The 26,469-nt window shown below is 38.8% G+C and overlaps 1 protein-coding gene across 5 annotated transcripts; it reads right to left on the bottom strand.

The window, feature by feature from the left end:
* Nucleotides 1-404: 404 nt before the first annotated feature.
* On the bottom strand, nt 405-25,063 carry TMEM19 (transmembrane protein 19). Of its 5 annotated transcripts, none has more exons than XM_083827064.1 (7): nt 24,918-25,063; nt 15,235-15,385; nt 8,862-8,975; nt 7,256-7,393; nt 6,705-6,959; nt 5,420-5,629; nt 405-3,115 (listed from the first exon to the last, which is right to left on the bottom strand). In XM_083827064.1, exons 2-7 carry the CDS (start codon nt 15,362-15,364, stop codon nt 2,952-2,954), a joined length of 1,011 nt encoding a protein of 336 aa, XP_083683190.1. In that variant the 5' UTR covers nt 15,365-15,385; nt 24,918-25,063; the 3' UTR covers nt 405-2,951. The 5 variants fall into 5 exon arrangements, with proteins under 5 accessions (XP_083683190.1, XP_083683189.1, XP_083683191.1 ...); XM_083827063.1 differs by having other exon boundaries at nt 24,787-24,925; XM_083827065.1 differs by lacking the exon at nt 24,918-25,063 and adding an exon at nt 15,684-16,335.
* Nucleotides 25,064-26,469: the final 1,406 nt, after the last annotated feature.

Below are 26,469 nucleotides of genomic sequence, written 5' to 3'. Positions count from 1 at the left end.
GAAGTTCAAGAAAAGCTACTGAATAAATGCTGTCCTGCTGGAATTTGCTTTGCTTTGACGCGGAGTTTGACAGACCTGGGAGTACCTAAGCATAAGATGCCATCTGCCTGACAGCTTTATTTCCACAATGCTGTTATTTCATTTGGGACTTGCAATAGTTACTGAAGGTGTCTCTGTCCTTGGGAGCACCGTAGGGCCCCACACAGTCTGGGTGAATTCATGTACCTGCTCTTATTTACACACCACAACAGGCCAGTAATTCTGAAAACTGCACAGCCCCTCCGCCCCCCACCCACCAAAACAAGTATTTAAATGGAGAGGGATTATCCAGTTATGGTAACTTTTGGTACCCTACAGTAACCAAGCCTCAGTGAGACCTGGCTAAAGATTTCTCACACACGAAATGATTGCAAGATGTTATTTATTAAAAGTAAATTAAGCCATAAACATACTTTTACCTGAACTTCTAACACATCTAAAAATCAAGCAAAGAATGAGGACCAACGTTTCATAATTCAGTTAAAAAAATCAAGTGTATCCTCTTGAGGCTCTGGAAAATCTTGGTGCCACTTCAATATGAAAGGAAATTTAGTGACAGTTATCTCATACTAAAGGTACCAATAGCTCTGAAGCAAAACAAACACTCAGGTGTTTTTAATTTCTTTGGTTTTATCCCAGCTCCTCCTCATTTTTCCTTTTACTTCCTACATGTTCTTTCTCTCCTGGTATCACATGGACAGGCAGTAGTCCTGTGCTCCTTTCTCATCTCTGCAACTGCTCTTAGTGGCACACATCAGTTCGGAAGCAGACAGTCAAATACTGTAACTTCCTTCCTGTAATATCTATTAAAAAAAAAAAAGTAATGAAATTTCCATAAGGTGTACCCCAGTCAATACAGTATACTCAGAGTTAACACTGTCCCTTTTAGAGTTCAATAGTGTTCAGATATTTCTAAATATTGCAAATTTAGGAGTGGAAATTTCATGAACAAGTCAGTGCCATCACTATGAAGATATGACAAATGTTAAATTCTCAATAATGGCCTTTGAAGGTCCTACCTGCAGTAGTTCATTTGGATCACAATAATTCATATGATAACAGATCAAAGCATTTCATGCTGCTGTGTTTTAAATTACAGATACCTTCCAACTGTGACTAGGCAGTTTTAAAATGAGACTCATATTAAATAGTAGTGAAAAGCAGACTAAGTCTACTTCAGTGTTTGATTTGAAAGCATACTTTGTTTCAGGAAACAAAATAATAAAAAATAAGACATTTAATTGAAAGCAAAAGTATCTCACAAAAAAAATTATATTTCTTAATTCTAGAAATCACAAAAATATTAATAAAATCTTAAAAGACTGCTAATACAGCGTTTACATAGAAGCAGCATAAATCCAATCAGTGCATAAAAGTTTCCTGTCTTTACAGATTAAGTGCGTATGTTCCTTTTATAACCACGTACCTTCCCATAGGAACACTGGAATACATCAACCATACAATTTGTTCTTTTCAGAAAGCTTTCATAAGGTTGAAATCTCATCTATATCATTGGATAATACAATTAACAAGGTCCAATGATAAATTCTAGATTTCAAATGAATAAATTCAACATGGGAGGTGTTAAAATTTTTGAATATTCTTACAAAAGGTGACAGAATACATGAACCAAATCAATTTGGACAGGCAATATACGCATTTGTTAAAAATAAATAAATAAATCAGCTATTTAACAGAAATATTCATCTATCTCTGAAGATAAAAAGAAGTATCTTTTATACATTAATTGTACAGGCTCTACTTTCTGAATGTCTCCAGTTATTATGAGGGTATTCATAAAGTTTAAATATAATCTGTGCTGGCTAAATTACTTCTACATCTTATAATTAATGCTGAAAGATGGAATCATCTAATATAGCAGCCTGAGCACCAGAAGGTAAATTCCCCCTTTGAAATGCTTTGTCAGTAAGACTCTCCCCATCCACTATGAGGATAACATCTGTAGCTTCTTTGATTGAGGCTATCACCTGTGAATAGCAACCCTGAACAAAATAGAAAAAACTTACACTGCCGAAAAAGAACTAAACAATATTGTTTGCTCAGAATGCTAAATATTATAAAGTAATTCTATGCTTACAGAAACAATGTTCATATTTATGAAAAGATGAATGTGAATGCAAAACTGTAATATTTAATGTTACATAATTTAATAAGTACCACATTACAACAGTGTTAACAATCTTCTTATATAGCATTAATTAAGAAATAAAAATTTCAAATAAACATGGTCAAATTTATTATTCTTACTGGAAAAACTAGTCATTTTTATTCTGAACTCAGTCTTTTGCTTCAAACATTATTATAGCATTATCATAGCATCACTTTTACCAACCCTCTTTTGAGGGAAGTGGAGATTGTATCAGGATACAAAATAGGCAACAAGGCTTAATTCTCTTCCTCCCCAAGTATTTCCTCAAAACCTTACATACTGCAGATTATGGGAATTACTAAACCAAAATTCATCCATTTCACCCGTGTTACCACTGCATAAAGTTGCAGTGTATTTTATGCCTGGCTTGAACAGTTGCAGTGCTCTATCACACTGATAAATGTAGATTAGACAACTTCTATTTCCAGCTTCTTGCTCGTCCATAGAGAACACAGATGCCAACCCTTCAGCTGCATGACGATAAAAAAAAGTGCTTCGCCTCATTTGGCAATGATCTACACCCACTTAAAGAGCAGCAAGAGCATATTGACAAAACCCCTCCTTTGCCTTGACAGATGGCTACTGCCATATGAAGCTTGGCTAAGTAAGTTGAGATGGAAAGTCCTTTGGCTCTCTCAAAGGTTCAGATCCCTCTCTTCAAGAGAGCTCAAAGCACTCTCAGGAGTCTTTAAGTAAGACTGAATACAACTGAACCAGAACACGCAGAAAGCCTTAAACCATTTCAACCTCTTGGCCAGAAACACCATGCCACACCAGGAAGCACCAGAGCAGTGAGTACAGAAGAAAAAAGATTTACTGCGTTGTTGTCTAGTATAGGTTTTCCAGATATGTGCTTGGAGTCTTTTGTTTGGTGGTTGACAACCATGCCAGTGTTCTTGTCAAAACCTGGGAAAAGAAAAAGACTTCATTTTAAAAAGCCCACCCAGATGAAAAGAAACTTAGCAAGCAAATGTGTGTAACCCCCTAGGTTCAGTTTACCACTGTGGTGCCAAACATCTGCGAGAAAATACACCAAGAGACTGAACTGAATTAGTTAAATCTAATGAGTTAGCTAAATCTGGTAGATTCAAAGAACGGGATATACATGCAATGCTTTATGTTAGAAGTTACTTCATTTGAGAAGCTCTGCTTCTACCAGGTCTACTGATCTCTTTACATAGCTCCACAACAAAGCAAGTTGGTTTTGGCTATTTCAAAAGAGCTACAGAAAAAAAAATCTTCAAAGCTTTATATTTTAGTCCTAACACTTGCTATGTTTTAGAAAGTCTCAAGTTTCCTTGAGAGAAAAACTGGGACTACGTTTCATAAATATATACCACAAATTCACATATATTGTAGATTCAGAGCATAAACACATAGAACAGTAACAGCAAGCCTTTATACTAGCTTGCTATTTACAAAATAGGTATAATCTCAGTTTGGCAACATAGGAAAATCTGGATCTAATTCTGCCTAGCTGTTGAAGCAAAGTTCTCATGTGTGTGTGGCAGAGACGAACTTTCTCTTAGGAACAGTAGCAACTACAGATTATTACATAAACTGAATCTGTGAAGATTACAAATACATAAAACTTTGACAGAAGAGATATGCAGCACTGGCATATTTAAAAAAAAAAATAATAATTTATTTTAAACTTGCTCTTTTCCAGCTTTCAGAGTCCAGAGCTTCACTTCCATCCACACACATTTAAAGTATTTTAAATGTTTTTGAAAAGATTTTTAAAAAAACTCAACAGTTCCACAGTTCTTTGTTAGCACTGCCATATTTATATATTTTTTCAAGATGCTGCAGAGAGACTGGAGTACTTTTTATGAAAGGACATTGAATTTGGTTGGGGAAAGTGGGTTAAAATAAAGAGGGACACATAAGCTAACAGAGTGCATAACCATGAACAGCACTTTTTGATCTATATTACAGTATGTACACCATAGCATGTATGTGTGTATGGTATATATTCTCCAGCTTATGAATTTGGAAAATTTGTGGAACTTGCACACTGCCCCTGCTGCAGCTCAAAAAATAAGTTGCTGAGCATGCAAAAATATATGAAGTGAAGAAGAAATAGATGCTGACAAATGCAGCCATGCTTTAGCTGGGTTTACCACATTCTCATAATGCATCTGCCTCATTAGAAGAATGAGACATTGCCTGAGTGCTTAAATGTTCCCTCCTTAGTACAGAAGTATATATAATTCCTCAAATGGTTGAGCATTCCATTTTGTTTTGGACTTTCCTGGGTCTACAAATAATAGAGCATAAAAACTGCTGGAAAGCCAAATCCACAGTCAGTAGTTTGCAGTTCTCACTGTGATGGTAGGCTTCAACGGGCTTCTGTCTCTCAGACAGTTCATCTCCAAACTCAAACCCTGACTTCTAACAAGAAGTATATTGACAGTAAAATCTGAAAACTTAAATTCTCTCTGTAAAACAGTTGATGAAAAAAAAGTGTCGAATATAGTCTTTAAACAATTTTTAAACGTAGGGCTTAGCCTGAAGGTTGCCTGTATTTATTGTTCATTCACAACGATCCTAAAGATCAATGAGTGAATAAATACTGAAAATATTTATAGTCAACCAGACAACAATCTTTTTAAATGGACAATATTTTTTTTTTATTATTTTTTAAATTAAAATCAGCTGGTCTGTGAAACACTTAACTTACAGGAAACAGTACTAAGCAGTGAAAAAAATAGAATGTAAAATACTGTGCACATCTTCTCGGAGCTCCTCTTATTTAATTCTTGAAGTTGACACTACCACTAAGTCTCTAGAGTAAGAAATGGAGACTCAGCAGTTACCAATTAGTCTGAGTGAATGGATAAAATTAAGCTGATGTTTTCTCTTATAAAAGGTTGCCATAATTAAATACATTGAAAAGGAGCAGGCAGTGATTGGTTTTTCCAAGGTAACATGTTGGAGATCTCTGGTCTCCTTCAGCTGTCAGCAATACAGTGATGTAAGATAAACAAACCAAAAAGTGCAAAAGGAAGAGGATGAAAGACACAAGGGCCAACTGTCCTTGCTCTTGTTTTCATTACAGTGCCCATTACTTCGGCTCTCTGCGTCCTTTGTGATGCTAACTCTGTATTTTTCCCCACTTAAAAATTACCTCCTCAGCCATTCCTGACATTTAAGTCCATTTTTAGGTTACATTAGGAGAGGAAAAAAAAAAAAGAGTAAGATTCTTACCACTGTATTGCATTGTAGCTCCCAAATATGAATCAACAATTGATCCCAGCAAGCCAGCTGCTGCACCGAACACAACAATTGGCCATTGTGGCGCGGACACATCCAGATCACTCACGAAAATGAGCTGTGTTATGAAGTAGGCTGTTCCTACTGCCATGCCACCAAGCAAACTTGAGAGGAGGCCCACTAATGTAATTCCTCCATTAGTACCTAAAATCAAACAAAACCAAGCTGATTTACCAACTTTTTCTTGCAGATCTACATTTATTCAGATGTCTTATATGAAAACAAAACTATGCTCAGTCATATTTTCCTCTTTTATCTAAAAGACTCTGCTACCACAGCTTTTATTTACAATTCCCACGAGATGCTGAGCTTACCCTGTACCACTAGAGCCTGTGTATTAATATTACTTTCCAAGTCTCTAAGCATAGTTATCACGAAATATTCACTAGCAATAAATTAAGTAAAACCAGATAGCAAATTTCACAGTCACCTGGTATTTGACTGCTGTTAATTTGGAGGGAAAAAAAATGCTCAAACGCAGAGCTTGAGATGCGCATGCTATTAAAACAATGCCTCTTTCAGAAGTATACGAAGATGTATTTCACCAACACATTTAAAGGAAAGAGCAAAATCCCTAGAAAAGAAGATGAAAGCTTACTGAAAAAAAGGAACACTTATTATGAGAAAAAAAATGTCCACGCATTTACATCATGGCCCACAAGATCTAAAGCTGAGAACGACATGCCAGCAAGACTCAAAAAACACATAGTGCTTTAAGGCTGCAATGTCATCCACTCTGCAGGCCAGGTTTCACAGACAGAAGGTTCATTTTACGTACCCTTTGTAGTACATTAAGGGAAATGAGCAATTTAGTTAAGAAGGGAATTTTCTGTAGTGTCTGCATTATATATATATATATTTTTTTTTTCTTCTATTGATTGAAATTTTAATGACTGAAAAATTCAGATAACTTGTAGTCTTTGCATTATCAGCAGTATAAAGGCTTCTAATAGTACCAGAGACAAGAAGTGACAGCATTCACTAAGGACGGTTTTAGCTCACAGGACGCTGTGTTGATGCATCTCACAGATGATACGCAGCAGAAACACAACCGAGTAAATCACAATTCACAGAATGCATTCCTGCTAGCATTTTCTAATCTCAGATTCCTAATGTTTGCTTTTCTGAGGCTTTTTTTGAACTTTTCAAGTTGGATGCGTAATTCAAAACAATCAAGAAAATATTAAGACAAGAACATGTAAAACAGATAACTCCTCACCTACTGGAACTTTTTCCCAGGTTGTTATTAACCTTGGCTTGCTTTTACTCATAACACTACCAATCTCTGACGCCCACGTATCACCAGCAGAGCATGCCAAAGCTCCCAAAAGCGATAAGCACATCCATGATGCTGTGTATTGCTTTGAAAAGTCTATTGGAATTTCACCAGGTCCACTTTCTATCATATATAAGATAGCCAGCTCAGTAGGAACACCGCCATTACAAAATACTTGTAACCAATTCCTCTGTCCACCTGAAGTGACAAAAACCTAAATGTTAGTATTTTCAGACAACCCTGAAATGCAACAGCAGGAAGACATACAAAATTAAATTTAAAAAGACATTTTCAAAACAGAAAATATGTAACAATTTATATAATAGGGCGGAAGAAAAAGGTAAGTTGCTTGCTACATTCAGGGGGATAAGGGGATGAAATGACAGGAGCGTTCTCTTCTTTGGGTGTTGCATCTCTGACCCTTTGAAATAAAGGGGAATATGCAGTATTTACTCTTCACAAGGGATCTGACAAAATCAAGTGTTAGGGCTTACCTTCTTTGTATTCGGAATCTATTCGCTTCTTTATATCTTTTTTCCATTTAGTAAGCTTTGAAGAAGTAACAAAAAATACAAGCAAAGAAGTGAAGAAACTGTAATTTGCAACTGTAAGGATAAATCCAACCACCAGTCCTACAAAGAAAAAAAGAACATCTATGTAATGTTCTTCCATGTAACAACTTAATCTCTTTAGTATGATCTTCATGATAAGTGATTGTCATGATAAATCTGAGATAAATATGCAGTAAGGGAATTACTGAAGCATCTAACACCTGTAGTGAGAACTCCAGAGACATCTTCACTGACATAAAACAGTTACTTTTATCATTTTCTCCTAACTTTCAAAGCTAAATTGCTAATTTTATTGCTATTGCTAAAGCATATGACTCTTTCTGAAGATCTTCTGTTGCCACAAATCAGCAATACTGTGCAAAAGACAGAGCAACAGAGAAAAGCTGAAGGATATCTAACTGAAATTTACATACCCTGCCCGAAGAATTTGATTCTTCGTACGAGAAGCATACAGACAGCTGTGGCAGCCTCTCTATCCCCAAGTCTATCTTCAGTTTGGGGATAAAACCTCTCCCCCCACACAAGGTCTTTGAGAAAAACAAAATAACCCTCCTCCATATCTTAACAGCTGCTACTTCTCCCTTCTGTTTTGTTTTCTTTTCTTTCTGTTATTTTCTTAAGTATTTGAGCTCCTAGATGTTTCTTTTTCTACCTCCTCCACAAGAGAGGTCTAACTCACTGCCCACTGCGTGATTTGAATTCTCCCTGACTGGAAGAAAATTAGCTGTGTGCAAAATGAATGCCACTATAGGCTGGCTAGCAGAGCTGTTACATTAAGAGATAAAAGCATAGCAGAGAACTTTTTTAGATCTAGAAAATGCTTCCTTGTAACTCACAAACAAAACAAGATTCGCAAGATGGGTGACACAGGTGGAAAGGATGCGAGGACTTGCTTCTTTCCACTGACCATCAATTCAACAACCACAAGACAAAGGTCAGTCACCTCACCCACGCGTCTTGCATCATATTTTAATGAACACTGACTGTTTTTTTTCTCTCGTGTGGTCAAGAAAAAACATTGCTGAAATGGTCATTGGCTTGAAGTGAAGAACACATTTAACTGTCTTCGTATTTGCAGGAGGCCAAAAATGCCTAGAACTGCTGATATTACAGAAAGAAGAACCGTGTTATCTTTGCTGGTTTCCTACCAGGCAGGTAAGGCTGCTGACATGGCTCAGTTTTAGGCCTTTTCTCTACCACTGCCTCTTTCATTTTATTATCTCTAGATATGTGAAACAAACTAAACCATGCAGATTTAACTGCGCACTGTACCTAAGTTCAAAACAATCTTGCAGATTTATATAAATCTAATGACAGTATTAATCAAATGTATTACAAACAGCAGCAAAAGTTAACTTGACTAAAGCATAATTAAAATCACTATAAATTCAAGGTACGTATGCTTATGTTTATTTTCTTATTATAATAGAACTAGGTAGGAATTTCTTAAAATAATATTATGTACAGTAAAAAGGACCTTAATTCAGTTTATTAAGCATTTAATTTAATAACCTCAGAAGAAACATACCTCCCAATGCACCACTGTGATCAAGACTCTTCTTCTTAACACCCTGTGTAGCAATCAGTAGTGGAACTGTGACTGAAAAAAGCCAGCGCCACGGAGAAATTGGTCGTAAATTACCTGGTAATTTAAATAAAATGGTTACAGATCATCCTTATAAGCCTTTTTAATGCCTTTATATCTGAAAAGTATTTCTCACCTTGTATATATTTAAAATCTGATCTTAATAGAGATTGAACCTCCTTACCTTTCAAAAGAAAAGTATGTTTATGAATGGAAGACCAAAATACCTGTAATTATCTACTCCTTTTTTCATTCAGCCTTCACAGAAAAAAAGAAAATATATTAACTAAAATTAACAAATGGCAAATGTGTTAGAAATAAACATAGTGAGATTTTTCATTCTGAAAAGGACTAGTAAGCTCAAAAAAAATAACATTCAAACTGTTAAGACCAGCTGAAATCTGATTTGAATAAAACAGGTATGTTCAGATATTAGAAAAAAATATACCATGTAGAACTGAGTTTCAAATATGAATAAAATTCAAACTAAAATCACAGTTAACAAAACATGAGCATTCCTTTCACGTAAAGAAACTACAAAGCAACTTTTAGTAAACAAAATAGGTCAAGAGCTTCCCTCAAAGATCATGTTCACAGAATCACAGAATGGTTTAGGTTAGGAAGAACCTTAAAGACCATCAAATTCCAGCCGCCCTGACATGGGACACCTCCCACCAGACCAGGTTGCCCAAAGCCCCATCCAGCCTGGCCCTGAACACTTCCAGGGATGGGGCATCCACAGCTGCTCTGGGCAGCCTGTGCCAGTGCCTCACTGCCCTCTGAGGGAAGAATTTCTTCTTAATGTCTAATCTAAATCTACCCTTCTTATTTTAAAGCTGTTACTCCCTGTCCTATCACTGCACTCCCTGACAAGGAGTCCCTCCCTAGCTTTCCTTGTAGGAAAAGGCCCCCTTTAGGTACAGGACTTGTTCTAATACATCCATCAGTCGTGTTATAACTTACCCACTTGTAACTCCATAACAAATCATATCTGTTAATGATGACGATGCTTTGTGTTTTTTTTTTTTTGATCAAAGTTCAGCATATGTGAGAACAATACAGAGAATGAACACCACTGTCCGCAGTCACTAATGCTTTTTAGCACTTTTCTGCTATGAGAGGAAACTACCTTGCCTTTCCAGCAAAGCCAAATAGTAGGGATTTTAGGAAAAGTCATTATTGTTTATCAAAAGCTTTAGTCTGGTAGCTCTCAACAATGAAAAGCAAGCAACCTTCTACACCCCTTTTTTCATCATGTATGTATTCTGAAGTATTCCTAGGACGTACCTACTGTTATCATTTTGTTGTTTACATCATCAATATGAAATTTCCTCTGTGTTAATAGAAGGATTTCTACTTGGCTGACAGAAGACTCCAGATGTAGATTCACATCTATGCGTGGAGGAGACATCAGTGTTTACATAAGCTATCTAGCAGCTTGTGTTTCTGTAGCTTTGTATTACTATCATTTCTATTTGTATGGAAATTTTACATATTCTGTAACATCTAAGTGCTTAGTTGAGCCACAGTGATGCTTTATGTCTTCTAATAAAACTAGCAGGAAACCCTGCCATTTATATAAACATTTCCTTTCCACACTAATTCTGTCCTGCTGGTCTATAAGCAAATCACCAGTTTATCACATCACCACTGATGATTTTTACTGACATTAGAACGGAAGCTTAGATGTTTCGGCTCCTTTTACAGTAATAAAAAAGAAAATTCCTTTTTTGTTGCTACCCAAACCATTTTGTTCCACACTAAACCTGGCTGAAATCATAAAAACTAGCACACTGGATCCAGCCAAATTTCTGACTCAGAATCCCATTCTGTGATTTCCTATTCACATTCTTTCTGCCATTCATGACGTATAGAGATGTCCTCTTTCTGTGATGAATTATGCAGTCTTCTTCAAATGGATGCTGTTAACTGCCCTGGTCATCTTTGTTCCTTGCTGATCCTGCTGTGGATGTTGTGAGATGGGATGAACACAGGTGTAGGCAGTACTCTTGTATGTGGAGACCCCATGAATTGACTATTATAAAATACTTACATTTTCTTCCTTACTAGCAATTTATTGATTTTTTTGGCAATGAAATGTGTGTCATTTAAAAAAAAAAAAAAAGATGATAATATATTAAGTAACCTGGATGGTGTAATTGCCCTCCTCATCATTACCTGCTTGTACTGACTGAACCAGGCTACTGACCTCCTTCAGTCATGCAGCATATTAATTACAGACAGCTGTGGTGTAAAATACATGTATTTGTTCTGCTGTTCTCTTCTTTTACTACTATGTGATCTCCTTTATCCACAGTAACCAAGCTCTTGGGTCCTCCTCTCCCCCTCTCCCCCACAGCAGCATATCTCAACAGGGAGAATTTACCTCTCTCAGAGCCTGCAAACACATCCATTACCTTTACGATGGGTGTTCTTATGACTTCATTAACCATAGTTTTTTCATCAAAAGGGTTAGCTCTAGAAACTTTCAAAGAAAACTAGGAACACTAAAAATGGCAAAAGAACTGAAAAACTAAGCTTCTTTCAGCAAGCCTCAGGTTCCCCTGTTAAATCATGACTCCTGTGGAAGAACAACAGATGCTATAAACGTTCTGGATCATCTGGCTACCTTTCCCTTAAATACACAAGTCTGGTGTTGCATAGTCTGATTTCTATCTAAACATTTATCCTCATGTGAGCTTGGAGTTATCTACTGCAGTTCTCCCAATTCTGTCTCTGTTTCTCTAATCCATGGAATTTGGTTTAGCTGAGAATCATGAATGATTCAGACTTGTTCTTCTGTGCTTTGAGTAGTCCCTCTCTACTGCACATGCATGCGCACACAGCCTCTTCCCAACCTGGCAGCAGTATAGGCAACTGGTCTGGAGCCCTGCAGAGACTTGTTGAAAAACAAGCTGCATCCAACAGATTCATGTCTTGTACTATGTGTTTACTCTCAGAAGCCTCCGGTATTTTTTCTCTGAAGTCTCTAGACTAAACGTTTTCCACTTCTATGTTCCACTGTTTACTTTTCTCAATTTTATCTAGAAAAAAAATCTCAGCAACACTGCAATCAAAGGGTTATCACCAGTTTTGATCGTTGATTCATTAATAATATCACTTTCAATATCCTTACTATTAGTCATTCCTTAATGTACAGGAGTTGTTCTTTCATCTTCTAGCCCTTATTTTTGCAAGTGATTCATATTATTTATTTTATTAATTAATAATAATTAATTCATATTTAGTGACAAGAGAATTTCCCTTGCCTTGCACAGTACGTTCACATGAGGAATTGTCTTCTTTGTGGTGTGGTATATACAGCAGACTGAAAACATGTATTTATGCTAGGAGTTATCCTTCTTTTTCCAAGAGTTACTGTACCTCACTTGGTGGGGGAATCCTTTCTACTGGTTTGTGTTCTCTGACAGTAGCTGCAACAGAACTGTCATGTTACGGAAGTCTTGAGTTTTCACGTGAGTGGGGATTTTAGATTTACACGTTTTGCTAAACGAATGGCGCACATGAGTTTAGGGGTGGCAAAACTGACAACACATCTCTGTGCTTCTGTTTACTTTGTTTACAAGCCAACATAATTTAAACAAAATGAACTTCCTGTGCTGTGGCTATATTCAAGTATTTGACTGTAGCTTATTGTTTTTCCTCACAGAACAATTCATAATGCATTGCATTAAAATCTATCAACTCATTGCTTTCATAGAATCATATGAAAACAATTCTACATAATCACAGTTTCTGTATTTGAAAATAATACTGCGCTTTTGAAACTGAAGAGAAGAATTACTTCAGGCCTAGTATTAACATCTAAGCAAAAATGGCTCACCTGTTATCTTTGTTACACAGAAAATAAAGCCAGTTTAGAATGTTTTGAAGTATTTAACTGGAAAGTAATCAAAACATTTTACAAGAAAGGATTGCTTTTAATGATATTCTCCACTTGCAATTTTTAAATTTGAATACTTACACCACCAAGAGAGACTATTTGAACAACTCCCAAACAAAATAAAAATGGTTTTCAAAACTACAAATGGTTTACTTTTACAAACAAAATTAATTGAATAAAAAATACTTCAACATATTTTATTTTAAAGATACTTACTCATCAAATTATCTATATTTTTTCTTGAGTTTCCAGTTTGTCCCCTTTCTTAGTCATTCAAGTCATTATGATGTGAATTTAAAAGAGCTTGTAGAACAGGAAGACAATATCCCACTCAGCTGTCATATTCAATGTGATTCCATAAAGCACCAGTGTCCATAGCAACTTATCTTTTAAGGAGATGATTTATCATCAACATCCTAAACATACTTGTTTCCTTCTAAAATTCCAGCACACTCACTAAAATAAAAGCTATTAACAAAGTTAATAAAGGAGTTATTACTGTCCATTTAGAGGGTGTATTATTTAAATCATAGGGTGACTCAATAAATCTACCGCCTTACCAGTAAGAACATAAATATATTAATATCACCTCATTTTTACTTAAATTTAAAAGACGTACATTTCATTGGAAAAGATCTTAAAAGTACATATTTTAGAACATAAAAATTTGAAAGTATGAGAAGAAATGCTTGTTATGACAGTTAAAAAAAGTCTTCAATTTCTGCAGCCAGAGAGCCAAGAAAGCTTTTGATTATGTCCTGAACAACACAACTTGCTCTGATAGAATTTCACTTCCACAAAAATGACAAAGTCAGTAGGTGAAAGTGACAAGACTGCTGTCTAAAACACTGTCCCTTTCCATTCTTTTAATCTTGGTGCAAGGCTCTCAAAAATGTGTCTTAAGCTGATGACTATCTCAGCAAGATTTCAAGTGAGTTTTGTTTAAAAAGCCCAGAAACTTATGAAAAGTAAAGTTAATTGTTGATGCAGCTTTTGAGCTAAAATAAAAAACATGAGAAATGTTTTGTCGTATCTGCTGTACAAATACATGACATCACAAATCTAGCATTAAACTGGGTCTCAATCTAATAGAATAAACATTTTGCAGAGGCACAGCAGCTTGTCTTGCTGGAAAGCTGAACATGATGGTTTTCAACAAGAATGCTTCCATCAGCAGTACCTCCAGCTTCGCTGCTATGCAGGCTCCTTGGTTCAAAGTAGGGCAAACGCATTTCACAGTGAAACGCTAGTCATTGCGAGCGCGAAGGTTCTCAAGATGAACAAACTTCTCTTCTGCGTCCTGGAAAATCTCTACAAAGAGGGGGATTTGTCTCTAGTCCCCTCCTTCCTATCAGTCCCTAGTCCTGATACATGTGGCATCAGGGTTCTCCACTCTATCAATTCTCTGTCATGTTAGACAGCAAGGACCGGAATACCCTGATTAATGTAAAAACTGAGAGAGCTATACCTGTAGACAGCAGATGCATAAATGGCATTATTAAAAGCATGCTTCAGACCAACTTGGTTACCTCAAAATGAAATTAACAAAACCTGTTTGTCAAGCCTATTCTTGCATACCTTCTGTGTGTCTAGCATCTCTCCGCAAGCCAAAGAAGAACTGTCCAGATAATGCGGATTTAATGCTGTACCAGACCTAATAGCTACCCTAAAACCTGAAACACTGAAAAAAAACTTGCACAGGGACATCCAACTGCTGCTACAGGAGTTAGTTTATGCTGGTGGTGTATTTATTCTAGCTCCTTTTGAATCCAAGGTGACACCAAGCACCTGGGCGTGCTCATGCTGCATCCCTGGGCAATCAGCAAAACTGCCGTGACACTGAAGCTTCTCCTGCATGAAATTAGCTGAGGTATTAAGGACGTGTGTTTACCTGTCCTGGGAAAGCTGTTAAACTCTTTTAGGCTTGAACTGATGTTGCAGGCAGTAGTGCCGTGTTTACACACTGCTGTAAGAATGGTCCTAACAGAATAACAGATCACAGAAAGTACCAGCGTCCCTGTAACCCCACACAACAAATCCATGCACAGCCCGCTGGACTTGCTTAAATGGGACAGAGCTGACTGTGCGTGCCCATGTAAAAGACTCCATGCATACATCCCTCTCTTCTTGCACTATTTCCCCTCTTTCTCTCTTCCTTGGCCCCGCAACTCTTCCTGCATGCCCTGTTCAAAGCCTGCAGGTACATTTTAGAAACTTTTCAGTAGGCCAGCGCTCTCCTCGTACACTATCACTGCTCTCCCTGACAGAGCAGGGTACCAGCTCCCGGCAGGACTCGAGCTGTCAGCTGTACCCAGGAGGGAGAGGGCTCTGCAGGTGCCTCTTCCAGGTCCCTGTGGGGACAGAAGGAGGAGAGCTCCGGGCCCCAGCCCGGGACGCAGCCTTTGGACTCACCGTAGTAGGTACTCGCAGTCATGGACACGATCCAGAAGGCCAGGGAGATACAGATGAGCAAGCTCAGGATGATGATGTTCGCCATCATCTTGAGGTACTCCTTGAAGAAATCCTCCTGGTAGCACGACATGGGGAGCCAGGAGGAGGCCGCCTGCAGGGGAAGCACAAGGCGCAGCGCATCAGCCACACCGCCGCCCCAACCGCCCCGCGGCCGCCGCTCGCCCCCGGCACCTACGGGCATGGCGGGGGGCTGCGCGGCACCACCGGCACGCCGGCGGCGGCGACCGGGCGGCGGCGATGGCCGCCCCCCGCCCGCCACACCGAGCGCGGCCAGCGCCGGAGCGACCCGACACGGCGCAGGCTCGGCGGCGGTGGAGGAGAGGGCAGGAACGAGCTGCGGGCGGCCTCCGCCCCGCCTTCCCCCTGCACCGCCCGGCCACGCCACCGACCTGCAGCCTGGGGCCGCACGGGGGCTGCTGTGGGTCGGGCTCGGTGCGGCCTCGCTGCCAAAAAATCCTCGCGAGGAGGCGAGGGTCACTGCTGCGCCGTGCCGGCGGCACCCGCCGCGGCCATGGCGGCCGCCGGGGCGGCCATTTCCTCGCTCCCCGCCGGTCCCGGCGCAGGGCCGGCCTGCGCGGCCGTCTGCTCAGTCTGAGCGCGGTACGCCCCAACCCTGCCGTTCATCTACGTGTTAGATGAAAGAGACCTTTGTGAAATAAAAATCCACTTTGCCTCTTTGCGGAATAAAAACGGAGGGATGGCGGTTGATGAGGATGCGAGTATTTTGATGAGGTTTGAAACCTGCTGGAGTTCATTGCAAAGTTCATTAACGCAAGGAAGAGAGACTCGAAACACTACCCAAATTCAGCTTGGAATAAAAACAAGCCAAACCTGCCCATTAGCTTTTCTGAGGGCATGCCAGAATCGCTTGCAAAACACTTGACTATAAATAAAGAAGCTAACACAGTTATTAGAAGGACTCCACAGCTCCCTCTTCCACACCTAAGAGGCTTTGTCAACAAAGCACAGATGTGAAGCTCCAGAACTTTTCACAACCCCTCCCTTTCTTTCCTTTAATGCTGCTACCTATGAAATAAGATTTTAAGCATCTCAGAAGAGAATTTTGAGGTAATATATTCAACACTTGTTCTGTGGAAAGCAGACTAAAAAACCTTAAAGCTTACAAATACCCGCACAGATGAGTCATTTCATGAACATCAATAACTTCAGGTGCTTATTTTCACAGAATTGAAACAGCAGCAGAATATTTAATCATTCAGTGAGCGGCTGAGTAATAGGAAAAAGTTAATTAAAATATATTTTACACAGAACAGGTAGCACATTTAGTTACGGGCTTTGGTTGTCTTTGAGGAACAACAGAAGTTCTTAGGGTTGAAAAATCTAGTGAATAATCTTCATTTAAGATGTGATAGTTTACCTACGGGATTTAGGAGTATTTCTGGCTCATTAACACCTGATTCATCTTTGAGGCATGTTCTGTTGCTTTTCATTCAGCATCTGCAGTAAGTTTCTAACAGGATGAGCACACAGTCCAGCTTGTGGAGTCTTTTTCAAAAAAAGCTTACAGTTTTGTGTTGTTATGAATGAAACATTCAGTTATCACTTAGGGCTTCTTCCTCAGATGTTGTCTAAACTAGTGACCACATTCTGTAAAGGCCTACAGATAGCTGATTTTATCTGAAGAGAAGTAGGCCCGTTCCAGAGGCTAAACGCTTGGGTATTTACAGTGTATTAGCTGTAGGCAATTAGAGCCAAAACTTGGACCAGGTGCCTTGGACAAAGTTGAATAGACTTCATCTTTTTTTCTATTATATTTATTGATAATAATGACTGGGCACACCTGATTTTTCTCTGAATTAAAGATCCTGAAAAGATTAATACTAATGTAGTAGAATTGACTTTGGTATATCTAGTCTGCCATCTCACCTCTAAATTTTTCATTAAATCTCTATCTGAGATCTGGATTTGAAATCCTGGGATGAGTAGGCGAACTGCTTTGTAAGAACAGGACACCTTTTGAAGGATAACACCAATACAACATTGCTTAGATGCTCCTGCCATCTAAGTTAATGACTTTTGATCAGAGCAAGATCAACTCTATGTAGACTGGTGGCTGAACAAGTAGCTGCTTGTTCAGCTGTAACCAGCTCCCATAAATGTGTTCATTCAAACACACCGTTAACTGCAGTAATGCTTTATTCAATTTCTTGCTTACGTTTTGTTTTCTAACCTGTTGTATTGGGCTTATGTGGCAAGGTTTTGGTAGTAGGGGGGCCGCAGGGGTGGCATCTGTGAGAAGAGTCCAGCAGGGGCCCCATGTTAGATAAGGGCCAGTTTCAGCTGGCTCCAAAAGGGACCTGACACTGGTCAGAGCTGAGCCATTAAACAAAATTGATTATGCCTCTGGGAAAGCTTATTTAAGTAAGGGAAAAAATGCTGTGCAACAGCAGCTAGGAGGGAGGAGTGAGAAGCAGCCCTGCAGCCCCCCAGGTCAGTGCAGCAGGAGGGCAGGAGGTGCTCCAGGCAGGCAGCAGCAGTTCCCCTGCGGCCTGTGGAGAGGCCCCTGGCGGAGCAGGCTGTCCCCCTGCAGCCCACGGGTCCCACACGGAGCAGATCTCCACGCTGCAGCCCGTGGAGGAGCCCCCGGTGGAGCAGGTGGATGTGGCCTGGAGGAGGCTGCGGCCCATGGAGAGCCCCCGCAGGAGCAGGCCCCGGGCCGGAGCTGCAGCCCGTGGAGAGGAGCCCACGCAGGAGCAGGGGTCTGGGGGGAGCTGCCGCCCGTGGGGGACCCGTGCTGGAGCAGTTTGCTCCTGGGGGATGGACCCCGTGGTACGGAGCCGTGTGGGAGCAGTTCTTGAAGAGCTGCTGCCTGTGGGCAGCCCCCGCAGGCTCAGTTTGGGAAGGACGGCATCCCGTGGGAGGGACCCCACGGGGAGCAGGGGCGGAGAGTGACTGAGAAGGAGTGGCAGAGATGAAGCATCATGGACTGACCACAGCCCCCTGTTCCCCTGCACTGTTCAGGGGAGGAAGAGGGTGGATGGGGGGGGGAAATGTTTTTAGTTTGCTTTTAGTTTCTCACTGTTCTCATCTGCTAACTATAGGCAATAAATTATATTAATCTCCCTATGCTGAGTCTGTTTTGCCTGTGATGGTAATCGTTGAGTGATATCCCTGTCCTTATCGCAATCCTTGAGCCCCTTCCATCATATATTTTCTCCCCCTCTCCCTTTTAGGCGGGGGAGTGAGAGAGTGGTTGTCTTGGAGCTCAGCTGCCCAGCTGAGTAAAACCACCACATCTGTAAGAGACTGATGCTGGAATTTCTGATGGAGAAAAAAAGGTTCTTGCAGGAATCATACAGCCCTCGCTGATATCAGTGGGACTGTGTACCACTATGTGACCATGATGAATCACAACCCACCAGCTAATGCAAAGACAAGGCATGTTTGTGGAGCTCTAAAGAACCCTTCATCTTCCTTTGTAGCTCCCATACCTGAGCTAAGAAGCACTCTTTAGACACATACCAGACAATTGCCCTTGCTTATTCACAGGCCTTGAATCTTGGCGTAAAGCCACAGCTGCTGCTGCTCTTGGAGTTTACAATAGCAAGAAAAGCAAACCAGAATACAGCTCTCAATGCCTGGCATGGTAGAGGTGATTTCGGTTAGAAATTCTGTAACAACCATGGCATGGATAATGTTGACTTTTACTCCTATTTCAGCTCAGAGACATCTGTGTCATGTGGCCTTGTGCATCCCTCTTCCAGGGTTTTCAATCATATGAAACCTAGATAAGTTCCTGCAGTTGCTTAATATACGTTAAGTGTTAGGGCTAGAATAGAAAATGAAAGAAACCTGAAATTAGACTTCTATATTTGGAAACTGAAAGAAGTACGATATGTTTTTGAAAGTAACGAGTCTACAGCATTTACTGCTGTTGACCCAAATGCTGTGTTTAAAGTCCTGTTTTCTAGATATTGCTCTTTGTTTTTACTAGGTCCTGCAATAAAAATAAATAAATAAATAAAAATAATAAAAAAGCAGTTTTAATGGGCAAAAGTTATTTTTTTTAAAATGTACATCTAGATGGTGACAATAATGTGAATTTAGAATTCACATACTTAAAATACCATTTTGAATCAGTTTCAAGTGTTAAGTCACATGTAATACATTCAATATGTACATTTCATAAACAATATTTACTTATATTTAAAGAAACATTCCCCACTCTTGTTTATATAGCTAAGAAGCTTGATAATTAAAAAATGGCAAATAACTGTTGCTTGAAAGCTTTTCACTACACTTTCCTATACAAATACATACTTGAAGTAAAAAAATCTGACAAGTTTTTTTTTTTTTTAAATCATTAGACTTATAAGCAACCCAGGTATTTAGATGAAGAGTTCCTTCTGACATTGTACCTAGGACTATAGGATGCAAATTACGACCAGCGCAGAGTCTAGAATTAGAAATAAGTATGGTAATTTAAAAGGACACAGGAATGTGAGGTGAGCGAAGGCAGCATGACAAACTGAAGATAATAGCATGCTAATGTACATAGCATGCTAATTAAAATTAACTCTTTCGCATTCATTCTTTTCCTAGGAATAAATTGGAATTTAGGTAATTTGCAGTAATATAGCATAAAATTTCCAAAGTTTCATGAAGATACTTTGAAGCAGCTTTACGTGCTGCTTTGCTTTTCTTCTACTTTTGTCAATCTGGTATGGTACTCTCCATTTCTCTTCCCTGCTTAAACATTATTCATATTTGTGAGGACTCTGTTTTTGTAATGTTGTTCTTTTTTCTTAGTGGTATAAAATTAATAGAAAATGCTGATCTGACCATAGAATAATTCATTACACCTCCCGCAGTAGTCTTTTTTACAAGATAATATTTTTTATAGTAGAGGAAGGATGAAAGAGAAAGGGAGCTAGCCACTGTTTTTTAGAAGCTGAACAGATTACATTATTAAAATTTTGTTTGGAGACAAATATTGTTTGTCTTATAGTTAATATGACAATGAATGCCAAGGAACCCCTTGGAAGATCTTGATTTTTACTACTTTATTTTTTAACAGCACAAAACCCCACCATATTTAGACATGAACTTTTATGCTTTAATTTCCTTGTTAACTCTCCACAAGATTTTCAATATATATTTTTACTTTCTGTTGTGTTTTTACTATATTTTAAGGGAACCATTTTCCTCCCCCTTTCCCTTTCAGGAGGGGGAGTGAGAGAGTGGTTGTGCTGGGGCTTACCTGCCCATCAGGGTAAATCCACCACAACTATACAAAAGAGATGTGGATGAATGAGGAAGGATCAGCAGAGTTTCAAGAAGGTGTTGAGAGCTGGCAGCTGAGGCAAATGCTCCCATGGCATCTGGCTCTCTGAAGCACTGAATGAATCCAGGGTGTTTGAGAGCTCTACCCCATTTGAGAGACTCCTATTGGCATGCGTTAGGTAAAAGCTGCAGGACTTTGAGGTGGTGCAGAGCACATCTGGGGTTAGATGTGTCAAGCCTTTGAGTACATTTGGAGCAAAACTGGGTGGCTAGGCTCCTCCAGGAAGAACCGATCTCATAGCAATGAAAACTGCTTTGAGAAATGAATGCCAGCATATGGTGGATGAGAACAGCCATGGGAATGGCTTCATAGGTTCCCTGTTCTCTATCACCTCGCTAGGTAGAGCATAGTCTCTGTTGACAGAATATTAACTATGCAAGGGAACAGGAGTGGCTGGCTTTTAGATTTAGATAACTTCTAAATGGTACAGAATCATTAAGATAAATACATTTTTAGCCTGTAAAAACACCTCGTTCCACTTCTGCCTCAACACAAGTGGGTGTAACCTGTCATACATAATGATTTTAATTAGCAGTTTGATCTGTTTAGGCAGACTGGGCAGAAGTGATGGAACTATGCACATATATTTTCCTGCATAGATCACACTGTTAGATTTAAGATTTTCAGAAGAACTATATCACGTTTACCTCTACAATATTGAGTGGGATTGGAGAATTCTGGAAAATACTGCTCAAAGTTCAGGTTATTAGTAACGAGGCCTGAATTCTTACAGGCTTGCCAAGCTCCCATTGATTTCAGTTGGAAGTGAGTGCCTGAGTATCTGTGAGGAGCTGTAGTCTTTTAAAGGGAAAATACTTGGAAATGCAGTCCAGAGGAAGGGCAGATGAGGGCTATTAAATTGTTGAGCTGGGTCTTTAGATAAAGAAGGCTTCAGGTAAAAAATAAAAATCTGTAGTATAGAAAAGAAGATTGGAAATAAATAAATACTGTGTTTTTCACAGTGGCAGGCAGAATGCTTGAGGAACATTGGTGGAGAAAGGGTGGAGCATGGGAAGAGCCCTCAGGCAGAACAAGAGGTAGGAAAACCTTTGCTGAATGATGACAGCACAAAGAAAAATGTTGGTAGGAATGTAGAAGTGATAATATAATGAATGGATGAACAAGTGCAAAGTAGATGCTCCAACACACTTCAACACCGAGAGATTTTTGACTGCAGACATTACAGTTCCATCAAAAAATTCAAATCAAGTGCATTCACCTCCAAACAGCTTGTAAATTACAGGAATATAGAAGACCAATGTTTACTGGCCTTTACTAGTCATTACAGAGCTAGGCAGAACAAGGATTGAAATTGGGTTTACTATTCTTGAATGACTCCAACACCAGACTACTGGCTCTTCTACAGCCACTATATTATACGAGTTTCGTCCACACTATGTCCTGACTTCAGGAGTCAGCAAAAACAGCTGGAAATAATGTTCTGATTTTAGTACGTCTACATTTCCCTAAATAATAATATTAAAAAAAAAAAAGTACATAAAATTCCTAAATATTTCTTCCCCATAGAGAAACCACACCAACAGGCTGTCAAGTCCACCTGTTTGTTGAATTTATGTTTCACTCTAGAAGATAAAAAGTACACCAGTCTACAATGATGAGCAACAGGGAAATATCCAACTCACATTTCAAATATAATCTCCTTAATAGGATGGCAAACTATACTTTCCTTAAGCAGTTGCTCAAGAACCAAAACACACACAGTGTCCATGTGAAGAGTTTTAAACTAAGACATTTCAGGCAGTTACTCATCATGCCTTTATCTGCATCTGAAATAGAACAGCACTGAACGATGCAATGAGCTTTAGCAGGAGTAACTCTGCCAGCATAATCAATGGGTGGTAGTGCTTCAGTTACCAGGTCTCTGGTCAGGGCATGACTTGTACCTCCTCCTACTCGTCTCTTTTTCAACATTATTTCAATTGCTCTAAGCAAGAGCAATTGAAAACTCCACTTCTCTGCCCTTTCCGTGTGAAGGGGGGCAGGATGCTTTGCTTTCATAACAAAACAGAGACTTACATAAACTCTGGGATGAACGCTTTGTGGCTGTGCAATGAATGGTGCAATGCCCTTCGAGGCAGTGAAGATGTGTTACACAATGTGCAAACCTGACGCAAAACCTCAAGGCAGATGCTGCTAACACCATCAGGCTGATGTAGTTTCTCACTAATTACTATTTTAAAAGCAATCTTGCAGTGAGAATTGCTGCTTTATTAAAGGAGAGATTGGCTCTCAAACCCCAGTTAAATGGATTTATTTTCTTGTCTCTATGTTTTTATTGCTTGTTCCATATTAAATTTCCACTTTTTTGGTTTTTTTTGGTAATTGCTCCTGAGAAATAAATATAGAAAATGTTACTTTTTATTAGTGACAATTTTTTTCAGAGTGGTAAATCACAAAATGCCTTGGGTTTGGGTTACCCCTACCTTGTACACACATCTCCTTTAAACCAGGGGATGAATTACACTAGTACTAGTATATCATAATCACTGGACAGACCTGCTATAGGCTACAAAGCCAGCTTTCACTGAGCTGGTAAAGACACATAACAGAGAAGCACAGATGACTAAGGCACTGTCCCTGATAGTACATTTTGCTTCACCTGCCTAAGCCATGACAGTTTGCACTGCTTTTAGATGCATAGATGAAAGTGATACAATTCATATTTCCAGTGATAAGGAAGATCATTTCAGTTGAATTATCTAATGAATATTGATGTCCTACTGGTAGTTGTGATAAAAACAAAAGGTGGTCACCACTTCGCACATTATTGAATGTAGTCTTCATTTTTATTTGTTTCAGTTTATTAACATGAGAGGCACAACAGAGATTACTGTTTATGTACAAAATTCAGATCTGACTAGGGAAATACAGAAAAATAGCTTTCAAAACTCTTTTTTGCAGTTATATATCCTTCATTTAAATTTATAATCCATTATATAAAATCTAGTGAAGCATGCAAAATGCCTCTTAAATCAATTTCAAAGCATCTTTATTTCACTGTTTCAGGTTACTAAAAGCATGAGTTAGCAGAAAATTTAGTATCAAAAGCAAACTGAATTGTAAACGGAATGATTTATGGTATGAAGGCAATAGTAGTATAACATTATGGCTGAATGTTATACCACAACCGAGAAGCCGGAACATCAATTATGAAGATACAGCTCAAGTACTGAGGGTGTTTTGTCTCTGAATTAGTAACACGCTTTGCATTTCTATAGCAGTTAAATCAGAAGAGGTTAAAAAAGCTTCACAAACATTACATTCTGCCAAAGTTTAAGGGAGGGGAATAACGTTGCTAAATATGTTGTTCCAGGTCACATGGGAAACTGAATCAAGAAAAACATGAAACCAGATGATCTGCCAGTTCTTTCATACGCAATGAAACATTATATTTATTGTTTTATTAAACATTTGTAAAAGATGCTGTGAACCCTAACCAGAGTTTCTGGATTCTTCAATAAAATCCATGATAATTGTGCTTCAACTTTTACCTCTATAAATACCAAAGGAACTAGAAAGTTCTTGAGGGGATTATCTACCTTCAGGGTGTACCTGGATTCAAACACACAGCATTATGACCCTTCCACGCATCTCAGTTATTGTAAAAGCCTTGTATTAATGTGGTCTTGGGACACAGAAGACCCTACACATTAGTAAGTATGTACTTGTTACAGTACATATGAAGAATTATGTATTACATTGTACCTGGACAGTTGTTCAGAGTTTTCTGTTAAACCAGATACACATTATTTATTTAGAGAGACATGTTGGAGGATAACACATTTGTTAAGTGCAATACAGATTTAGCCACATTTTGCAGATAGACAAAAGCAGCAGGTTCTCTGTGGCAACAAGCTGCATTTCAGAAGATATGCTCTTTAATAATGAACAAGTTTTCTGTCACTAAATACTCATGCAAGTACAATCCTTTTGATTTTGTCAGTGCAGAATTTTAGTGCTGGTTCACCCAGGACAAACACCTGCACGTCCAACTTTAACCTCTGCTAGATCTGAAGACTTTTTCACTTTAGGAATTGTATATTTATGTAAGAAATGCAAAGAATTCCTGAAAACAAAACAAAAACTATAGAGTAAGGAGCAAAAGTTTTGCCTAAACAATGTGGCTATAATAACGTGTTAAAAAGTTAAGCAGAAATATCCCTTACCTTTCAATACTTCTACTCAGTCCAGATTCATCAGAAGTTGCATAGAACAAATGTTTCAAAAGCAAGATGTGTTCAAGTCCTATGACAAAAAAATAGCAGATTCTCGATATTTTCAACAACTAAAGTCTTACCAGAAGCAATATTCAACTGCCCATTCTGCTTCTTTGCTGTGATAATTTGTCCATGTTCTTTCAGTCACAAACAGCAAAGTGATACTACAGCAACTCACCCAGCCACAAAGCAAGTCAGAAGTGGAGAAATCAAGAAGCTAACAGAAAGGGTGGAGCCACAACTCACTGCTCTCACACCAAGACAGCAACAATTAAGGGATTTCTTTTCTTACTCTTCTGACTTCAGAGATCCACCCAGTGTCATAAATTGGTATTGAAGTTGCAGGGTGCCCTATCAGTGCACAAAACACTCCAAGGTATCATTTCCATTGTTTTTATCTCAGAAAAGGTTGTATTTTTGACTACCACCCCCCATACCTCTACAGTGCATTCTTAATTTGCTAAAGGAGTCTGCATATACTCCCTAGCATTGTCATAACAAAGATAAACAAAAGATAATGCTCTGCCTTTCCACATACCTCTGAGATATTTCAGTTTTTGGAAGTCTAGGACATCACCATAACAACTAGAGGTTATCTCATGGCTGCCAAGTCTTCCTACATTTGGTATTTTTTCTTGATGACAAGTGTCTGTATCTATCCAGTGTCTACTGGATAACATGAATGCAGAAAGGAAAACTGCTTGAATTGAAACAAAATCTCAGAAGAAATCTGAAGACAACACAAAGTGAATACTTTTAACATCTTGATTATTTTAGTAGAATGGGTCATGATTTTTAAAATATATTTTGTATTCTTCTGTCTCGAGACGTCCATCCTGCTTTAATGAGCCTCCCACGTGTGAGTCTGTTTAGCTACCTACAATTTATTTTATATGTTTGACTTCTTTTACATCAGCTACTGATTAGTTGTAAGCTGGAGCTGTCCCAGTCTTTTCGAACAAAGTATTTGTTTAAAAAAACATTTTTTTTGCCAAAAATTTCAAACTCAAAAGATATTTTGTCAAAGGCTTTTGACAAAAAGTGCTTCCTCTTGCAGTTGAGGAATTGAAAGTCAGCACTACCACACAGAACAGCTTTTGATTTTTTCTTTTTTTCCTGAAAACTGACTTTACAGTTTCACTGGACAATACTCAGATCCTAGCTCCTAGATGTAACTAGTAATGAAAAGTGCTCTATACAATCAACAGGCCAATAGTACCCACTGACTGAGTTAAAGTACTAAAACTTTTGCAGAAACGGTTAATGTTATGATGTTCACTGATTCATTTTCTTAGGATCTTAGGACACTCATGTTGTATATATAAAAGTTATGTTTACCCTATAGAAGCCACTCTCTTCCTGTTAATGCAAGGAAGTGTTCTGTGTGCCCTCTGTGTAAGTCAGTCAACATTAGGCGAACTGAACCAATTGGTAGAAAAATTTTTCTTTGTCCATTAACTACGACAGAAGACCTTGATGATAAATGTATACTGCTGAATAAATAAACAGGACTTGGGAGCAGCTCAAGCACTTGACCTCTCCATAACCCACACTGCTTAATTGCAAATTTATTCTCCAGGAGTAGTTGGACTGTTCTGGCCAGCTGTTTCCAGGAGGTTCCCTAGAGACCGG

The sequence above is a fragment of the Anser anser genome (genome assembly GCF_964211835.1).
Source record: "Anser anser genome assembly, chromosome: 1".
NCBI lineage: Eukaryota > Metazoa > Chordata > Aves > Anseriformes > Anatidae > Anser > Anser anser.
This window is presented reverse-complemented; position numbering and strand designations above follow the sequence as displayed.